Source organism: Stegastes partitus, unplaced genomic scaffold (assembly GCF_000690725.1).
Source record: "Stegastes partitus isolate 25-593 unplaced genomic scaffold, Stegastes_partitus-1.0.2 Scaffold509, whole genome shotgun sequence".
NCBI classification, from domain to species: Eukaryota; Metazoa; Chordata; class Actinopteri; family Pomacentridae; genus Stegastes; species Stegastes partitus.
The window spans coordinates 51,369-60,772 of record NW_007578240.1 but is presented as its reverse complement, the minus strand read 5'-3'; the positions used below and the strand labels follow the sequence as shown (position 1 = coordinate 60,772).

The following is a 9,404-nucleotide window of genomic DNA, read 5'->3' as shown; positions in this document are numbered from 1 at the left end:
TGCACACTGGCAACGATACTTTTTCTCTCTCATCCATACACGCACACATACACTCACCATTCATTGCAGTGGTAGGCAGCTGGCTGGACTGCTTGGCGGGCAAACCCGGGCCATACCATCAGCCGGCTTAAGATGGTATGGGCCCGCGCAGTTGCCGGTCACGTGACACGCAACATTGTATTATTTTCCCTAGGGACATTGTTAGGTGAATTGCCGATGGGTTATGGGGAGAAACCCTACCCCTGTCCCCTGGATGAGAATTTGGTGTTTCCCATCGCAGGGGTGAACTGGGGGAAAAACTGTTTGAAAACATGTGTATATAATTTTTGTATTTTACCTGTAAACGCCCAGTGGGAGGGGCTTGGGTTTTAAAACCAAGGGCTCTGGGCCTGACTTTTTTGTGGGAGTAGTCGGAGTGTAGAGTTGGAGACGGAGACAGTGAGTGTGACAGAGTTGTTGAGTTTTTGAAGGTGCAGCAGGAGGAGAGCTTGTGTGTAAATAGATTTGTATATAGAGTTTTCTTTTCTTTTGCTTATTTTTACGATTGGGGTTTTGCACTTTGTTTTGTTTTTGTTGCACTTTGTAAATATTTTAGTCGCACTTTTGGAGAGGCCTGAAATAAATTTGAAAACCACAGCTGACGGCTACGCCATCGTTTCTCCCAGTTTGGGAAGGTTGCTGGTTGGACCCCGCGACAGAGAACCTTGAGCATAACATTGATATTGCTCCACACCAGTCTTTCCACCTCGAAGAAGGCCAGCCACAACGACAAGTCAGGTAACAATAACGAGCAGTTTCTTTATTTTTATAACGAGGAGGGGAAACAGGCCAAAACAACAAACAAAACCTATTCTATATGAACCCTGACTATCAGAAAAGAAAAAGCAAATAAAAAACAATAATCTTACCTACCTAATAACAAAAAACAGGAGAAAAAGGTTCAAAAGAAAAAGGCCTCTCCCTCCTACTCTGCTCTCCAACTACAAGTTTACAAAGAGTCACTACAGGACTCAGGATCTGTTTCAAACGATTCTGGACCAACACACGACTGCTGCATCCTCCTGTGGTGCAGTTGCAAGGGTCTGCTGGCATTCTCCGAGGTGGTGAGGCTGGAAGTGAGGAGCACGAGTGCAGCTGGCGGGCTGTTTAAAAAGTGGGTTGGCCCGCCCTCTGACCAATGGTGTGGCTGGAATCCGGCGCGGCAGCAGGTGAGCCAGCCAATCCAAGGTCACCACCTGCTCCTAATTCATTCGTCACCACACACATGCACACACACTCACACTGAGGACAGACACAGGCAGCAAAAACACAAAACACCACCGATGACCCGCACAGGGTCATAACACAGTATCTTGACCTTACTATTTAAAGTGCCATTAGATGATTTATGTTGAAATATAACACTGTAGAAATTAAATGCATGGAAATATACAGTATAGTCATAATGTACTTATCTCTCCAGTGCATAGCCTACCTATACAGTCCTATACAGTACGTTCATACTGTGCATGCCTCTGTAATGTAAACTCTACACATACAGTATGTTCATATTGTTTTTACAAAATTCTGGCATCCATTACTAATGCCTATTCTTGTTGCTGCTGTCTCTGTGCTTGCACCATGGCAATGACACTTAATCTAATCTAATGTAAACCAGTGAATTGATTGAAACGCTGTTGCACGAGGCTCTACGTTCTGTTCAAATATGCAAACACAAAGCAGAGAACCTGCGAGGCTTTTATTCAGAGGGACACCCAGAAAAGGTGAACTTATTAAACGTTCAACACACACCACCAACGTTACAGAGCTGCAGAGGCATGAACCATGCAGCATAAAAAGCTGGTTATTCCTCTGTAGTGTTACAGCACCACCGCAGCACTTTATATTGTACTTCTCTTTTAGCTATTATATTGGCACATCATGTAAAGTTCACATAAGTGCTGCTCATAGTGAAATTAGATATCGTGGGGAATATTTTGCAAATAAAATTTATGCAAAATGAACCTTTAATCTCAGCAGGACCTAAAAACAGCTCACGAAGCACTGGTTATGAAAGGACATGCCAAAACCTAAAGTTTGCTGTCGGTTCTTTTAATTAATCCATTAAAAAAAGATGGATAATGCAACAAATTCACAGTTTATGTTGTGGATCTAGGTTTTGGTTTCTGTTTTTTTTTGTTTTATGTAATACATTCATGTGTGTTTTTCCTTTTCTCTGTTTCCTTTCGCTCGGGCTGTTTGTCGTGTCCCTTTTCGGGTTATTTCCTGTTTTATATTGAAATTGCCTTTCCTTGTGTGTCGCTTGTGTTTTTACTTCTGCCCTTTGTCCCTCTTTTTCCTCCCTTCTGATTTCCCTCATAACTTTCACCTGTGTCCAAACTCTTTAGTCAGTTTTAAGTGTTTAGTCTTGTCATGTTTGTCAGTTTGTCATGTTTGTCACCAGTTTACTGCTCTCCGGTTAGAAGAGAAGACTCCAACATAAACACTGACGCAAGTTTTGTGGGGATTCATTGTGTTTTATATGTATGTCCATAAATCGTCTCATCACTATGAACCAAATGGAAGAGTTTTACCAAATCACAAAAATGAAATATTTAATTCGGCATATGTTGCATTTGTCAAATAGATTAATTAAAAGTAATAAATACATTAACTTGCATACTTCCTCCTTATCAGTATCCATTTCCTTCCCTGTCTAGCCAGTGTGTCATAGGAAAAGCTAAGCTAAATAGATAAATGGTGATAAAGTTAAGTGTGTTTACAGTAGATGTAATACAATCATGCCACAGATAATATAAGCGTTTAAAAATAATTTGAAGTCTACACTTTAGATTTGTGGGACATGTATTTTACATGTAAACGAGAAATAAGAGTTTTAAACATACTTTGGTTCAGGGCTTCATTACATGCTGCAACACATGTGCAACTGCTGTTTATAGGTTTATAGTCACAAAACCAGAACCAGTCCAAAACCCAGGAAGAAAGACTCTAGACAAATCAGAGCCAGGTTCTGTGTCTGCTATGTTCAGTTCTGGCCAGACCATACTGTTAGAGGGGGGTCTGGTCCAAACTGACTAAAAAAAACGTACACATGCAGATAACAATGGTCAGAACTAACTAAAGGGCAGGCTTATAAAACTAAGTGGAGGAACAAAAGTGGAGATGACTAATCAAGAGAACTGAGGACTAACCAAACTCAACACAAAAAGGGGCAAAACTACAATAACCAGGAGATACTCTAAATTAACACCAAGGTAGAAACCTAAGGAAAACTGCTACGTCTTAAGCTAAAACCAACAAAACACGGATGCTCACAGAAGAGGGGACAAAACTGAGGAGGCAAGACAGGCTTGGGGAATCTGGGCTCTGGTGAGGACTGGGGGAAAAGCAGGAGCAGGGCTGGTGCTGAGTTTTTATAGGAGCTGGGGGGATTAGGTTCAGGTGAGCTGATTGCCACAGCTGTCTCCTATAGCTGTCATCAGGGAGGCTGCGAGCAGGTCTGGAGTGACTGAGAGGGTGAGCAAGGAGGAGACGGACAAGTAGAGAGGACGGAGAAGAGAGGGAGAGGAAGAGAAAAAGAGGGAGACAGGCAAAGGCTGGGGCTGAGGCTGGAGGGGTCACTACAGGGCGGTGTTTTGGAGGACATGACCTGTGTTCATTGTTAGTTAAATGACAGAGGTGATTATTTTCTGTGCACAAAGGTAACTCAAATACCCTGTGCTGCCATGACTTTGCATAAGTGATATCATTCAGTATTGCGTCCTTTGCATGAAGAATGCATTTTCTGTTGAATGCACAACCACTTGGAGACACACCAGCCATACTGTATGTTCATATGTGTCACTTTAATAAACAGTAAATGTGTGCATCAGCTTTGCAGGAGAGTTTTCTATGACTGTGAACATGCATTCAGATCCAAATAGAGCAGCACTACAGCTGTGTGAAGTGACAAAGTTCAGGTCCTTGTCTTGGACCTTTCATCCAGTTTAAATGTTCTGCAGGTTCTGGACCTTTCCCCCGCATGCAGCTGATGATACAGTAATAAGGAAGAGTTAAAATAACTATCAAGGGCTGACACAGCTAATCCATCAGCCTATACTGATAAGAAGGAACATATTTTTTTATGGTGATGAAATGGCACATTTTTATTTGTCCTATGATCGGTGTCTGCATGTCAAGTTCACTACTGGCACGACTTCATTTGCAGGTCTCACTATTGTAAAACCTAAGCCACATAGTGGGTTGAAGAATATTCAAAATAGGACTTCTTTCTGAAAACACTAGACGTGACCAAAATGTCCTCATGATCTCAGGATTGAAATGCATCAGTATTTACATTAAATCTAAATCTAAAGAACTCTGTCATCTGCATTTATTCATTCAACCTCTATTTATGCAGGGCGGTGCCGTGAGCAGTGGCTCTTTTTCTCAATGGGTGCAGTATAAACAATACAACGGTTAACTAAACAGCTTATAACAAAGGATAAGGTTGGAACTGAGAAAGGGTGATAAAGGGCATCACATTAAATGCTTGATGAATTGCTTGTTGAGCAGAAACAGTCGTACGAGCAAAAAAGCAGAGACTGTGCAGGCCGAGCACAATGAAAACTCATGTGCACCTCAGGAACTATCACATGAGACAGCCTGCACGCTGATGAAGACGCAGATACAACTTCATCTTCAGTGGCAAGAACATTAAATGAGCAAAGACGGCATAAGTAGGAGGGAGATTGTTTGATGCACAAATAAACTCTGATTCATCAAAGTATTGAAAAGCATTTCTGATGCAAACATGAAATAAAACTGGATTGTGTGTGTTTTGTTCAAAGGAAAGGGCTGTGAGCAGAACCACATGGTTTTCCTTGTGATTTTTGCAGCAAGTTGTCCTTAGATTATAAAATGTGGTAAATAAATAATCTGTTTCCAAATAAAGTTTACTCTACTCCACCGCCCTGTTGATACTGGAACCTGCTCAACTGCACTTTGTCCAGAGTTCAAGAACAGACTGAAAAAAAAAGACACAAAGGAATTCTCGCCTACGTGAACAATCTGAATAGCCAGCGCATTGTTTTTTTTTTTTTTTGCACGTCTAACATTTAGATCTTAGATGTGAGGATAAATTATATAGGTGGTGTCACTTACATGCAACATGGAGTAGCGATATGATTGTTTAATGTGCATGGCTGTGCCAGAGCAGGGGTTCTGTCCCCTCCCCTTGTACGTGCAGGTTTGATTGCGCTTAGTCACTGTGACTGTTCAAATGTCTCCACCTCAGGCTGCACATGCAACAAGAAAAGAGCAAAACTGCAGAAATAGATTACAATATAAACTACAAATGAGAACAACAGTCACAGGTTTCAGCAGTTGCATATTCCTTTAGTAACATTTGTGCAACTTCAGTAATAAAAACTATATGAAATAAGCAACGAGCACATGGAGTCACATGACAGGAATAAACGTACTTTTAATGCAGCTATGCACTTACTTTTTCTACCATGTGTTTGCTTTTTACGCTTTTTCACCGCAAGACAACACAACATAATTATAGTTCTTATTGCAAGGAAAAACCTGATTATTAGTCATAATTTCAGCATATAGATGCAATTCATTTAAGTTTGCATCAGTATAGTCTTGTTTAAGTGCTTCTTTTGTGGCTTCATGTGAGCTGCATGCAAAACACAAAGAGTTTCAGCACAAAGCAAGAGAAGTCCCTCCTTCACACATATGACTTTGTCGGTGCCCGTGGACACAAGCAGCTGGATGCATAATAATCCGCATAAAAACTGTTTAATAAAGTCAGCTGTGCAGTGTGGGGACCGAAATGTCTGGACTGAAAAGTCACACTGCTGTTGTTTGGCAGAAGGTGCCCCGTTTAACCTGCTTAGATAAGGAGGGAGTTATTTTAACTTCCTTGAGTCAGAGATCTTGGGCGATAACACAAAAATGGGAAGGGGCCTAATTCCACCAATCCCGATGCAGTGGGCAGGAGCTTCTTATAAAATCAGACATCCGTTACATTCCAGTTCCACTCCTCTCTTCTTTCAACACATACAGCTTCAGCCGGTGCACTTCTCTCTGGAACCATGGCCAAGGACATGACTCTGCTGTGGGGCTCCGGCTCTCCTCCCTGCTGGAGGATCATGATCATGCTGGAGGAGAAGCAGCTGAAAGGCTACAACCAAAAACTGCTCTCCTTTGAGAAAATGGAGCACAAGTCCAAGGAAGTCATGGATATGAACCCCAGAGGGCAGGTGTGTTCAAGTCAAACTCAACATTTACTTAGAAAATCCTCACACAACTTCATTCTGCATTCTGTTCCTGGAATGCATGAATTTATGTTCACTTTACTATTACACATGCTTAATTCTCACCTCTCTGTCTTAAAGCTTCCTGCCTTCAAAGCTGGGAAACATGTCCTGAATGAGTCCTACGCCGCCTGCTTCTTCCTGGAGGTGAGAACTTGGCTGAAGTCTTGAACTTGGCCCTAGTTAATATTTCATCTAGCCAAGGAGATAGTAAGTAGGAGGGCTGCTTCTGCTTGTAAGACAAACAGACACTCTACACCGCAAAGGCAAAGAAACCGGAGCTCCATGCTGGTCTTCATAGCAGTTACTCTTTTCTTGTTCCCAACAACAGAACCAATACAAGTCCCAGGGGACCAAGCTGATCCCCGACAGCGTCGATGCACAAGCACTGATGTACCAGCGCATGTTTGAGGCTTTCCCACTCGGCGAGAAAATAGGTATGTTAACCCTGATGTGTGTACTTGTTAGGTATTTCGCTCTTGTTTTGCAAGCCAAGACCCTCCTGCTGGCCCTGAAAATCCTCCATCTTGATAAAAAATGGACCAGATCATTTGAGTTTCTCCAAATTCCCTCTGAACCCCTTGCATTTAGTGAGTTTTTACAGACTATCCAGACTACTAAAGCTCAGTCGTAATTATGTGACTTAGCAGTTGCCGCCATTCTTTTGGGACTTCAGTGCACTTGGCAACATCATAAGACAACACTGCTGTTTTAAAACCACTGAGACTTCATGCAGGTTTCCTCAGAGGCAGCTTAACATCAGCTGCCTCCTCCCCATGAGACATGAAGTGTTCAACACACACGCTACGTACTAATGAGCTGTGCATTCAAATAATGAAGTCACGACACAATGCATTAAATCTGTGTGCTCCAAACCAGGTAGAGATGCTGAAGGGTCACATGTTAATCCCACAAAGGTGCTCAGATTGGTTCGCATGTAAAGCTAAAGTCATGAGACCAAGTGCTTTGTTTTTTCGAGGGAGGGGTGTAAAATTAAGATAGCCGAAGTCCCAATTCATTACAAGAGATAAATGGACTCTTCAAACTCCTATTTGAACTGTTTTTTCTCTCCTCAGTGTGAATCCAATGTTACATAATGAAGTCCTGACTGAGCCCAGCCACTGCTGGTGAAAGAGTTAAAGCCCAAACAGGACGTGGAAGTCAATGTTATGCAACATGAGCAGAGATTTTTCTGATATGCCTCATATCTCAGAAAATGGTCGTTACAGCTAAATTCCTGTTCTTGTGTTTCAGGGAAGGTTCTCTACTACAACTATATGGTCCCAGAGGAAGAGAGACACGACGCTGCTCTGCAGAGATACAAGGAGGCTCTAACAGCTGAGCTCCAGCTCTGGGAGGGATATCTGAAAAACCCGGTAAAGCTTACTAAACCCTTAACGCTCACAACACTAATTTATTAGCAAGAGGATGTAAGGAGTTTAGTGTTACAGTACAGCAGCAGCACTCTGTATTGTAGGTGTTGTTGTTTTATTTTAGCTATATTAAAAGTTCACACAAGTGCTGCTCCAAGTATCCTCATGAAACTGGATAATCAGGGAGGATTTTTACAACTACAGTTTATACGACGCAAAGATTTAACTTTAACCCTATTCAGGACTTTCATGTTGCCATATGTAGAAGGTCTTTCAGGGTCCATTGGACCTGAAGACAGAATATGTGCAAAATATTTGTTGGTATTCATTATAGACTTTTATAGTATGTTAAATAAATTTTATGATAAGTTGACATATATTTGGTTCCACATGCATGACAAATGTCCCTCTTTTTATATTTAAAAAAAAAAAAAAAATCTTCAAAAATAATTTAAAAAAAACCCCAATACCTGTCACCTAAACCAAATGGTCTGGAGTCCAAAAGACCCCAAAAGTCCTGAATAGGGTTCTTCTTGGCAGGATGAAGTTACAACAGGTTCATTTTTAGTCAATTCTTAAAGAAACACAAATGTTTAATCATTACAGCTGAGAGTTAGATGAGTAGATTGATATCTGAAGCTCAGCCCAGGTTACAAAAAGGCTGTACCAAAACAGTGTCACCTATGATGGATGTGAAATATTTATCTATTAAAGCTCTTGTGTTCTCTCCTCTAGGACTGTTGCCTGGTTGGAAAGGAATTTACATTGGCTGATGTGCTTGTTTTCCCAGTTGTTGCGTATCTATTCCGCGCTGGGTAAGTAGGTTAAACGGCTTTAAGCGGCTCATCAAGATAAATGGATGGAATAATAAACAGTAACATTTGCACAATTTAAAATGTCACACTGGCTTTTTCTCCTTTTGGTAGGTTGTGTAGTGAGCGTTACCCCGCACTGGCAAAATACTACAACTCTCTGAAGGACAGAGCCAGCATCAAAGCCTCCTGGCCTCCTACCTGGCACACCACCCCCGGATCGGACACACTGAAAACCATCTAAGACCCAGAGACTGACTCATCGGTGGACACGCTAACTGTTGTGTTTTGATATATAACCACTCCTTGCATTGCACTATTTTTCTTTTTTTTTCTTTCTTTCTTTCTTTTTTTAAACTGCATTTGTTTCTGCAACATACCATCATTTGTTTGTGACTCTAAATGCAAATTTGTTTTGTGCCGCAAACAAAAGCAATAAAAAGAGAATACCAACTTGAGTGCTTTTATTTTTTTCAAGGTCATCATCCACAGAGAATTCTTTTGGAATTCTTTTATGCATAAAATATAGGCCAGAGATCTGGACAGATGGGAGTAATACCATTTAAATAGAATGAGTAAAACTGTAGGTTTGTTTCTGCACAGAGATTTGACCGTCAGCATCAAACCAAGTGGAACTTTGATGCTCTTTTTCATTTTCAGTAAGGGTCAAAACGTCTTCCTCCCTTTCTTGCATTTTTACTGTTTTGACAGAAGAGGTCACTAGAACAAAAAGAAAACTGCTGCTTGTACTGTCTTCTGGTTTAATTTGGTATCATTCTACTCTTTGAACTGCTGGTTTCCTGTCATTCACCATTTGGGCAAAACTTGTACAGTCAGAACATGAACCGTGGGTTGTGTCACACCAAGACTTCAAACAAGACACTCGCAGAGTATAGACTGAGGCTCCTGTGGGG

At 41.4% G+C, this 9,404-nt stretch overlaps 1 protein-coding gene across 1 annotated transcript; it reads left to right on the top strand.

The window, feature by feature from the left end:
- The first annotated feature begins 6,010 nt into the window (after positions 1-6,010).
- On the top strand, positions 6,011-8,948 carry LOC103361510 (glutathione S-transferase A-like). The gene is made up of 6 exons (XM_008287605.1): positions 6,011-6,251; positions 6,387-6,452; positions 6,637-6,742; positions 7,560-7,681; positions 8,414-8,493; positions 8,605-8,948. The coding sequence occupies exons 1-6, from the start codon at positions 6,084-6,086 to the stop codon at positions 8,732-8,734; spliced, it is 672 nt and encodes a 223-aa protein (XP_008285827.1). The 5' UTR covers positions 6,011-6,083; the 3' UTR covers positions 8,735-8,948.
- The last annotated feature ends 456 nt before the right edge of the window (positions 8,949-9,404 follow it).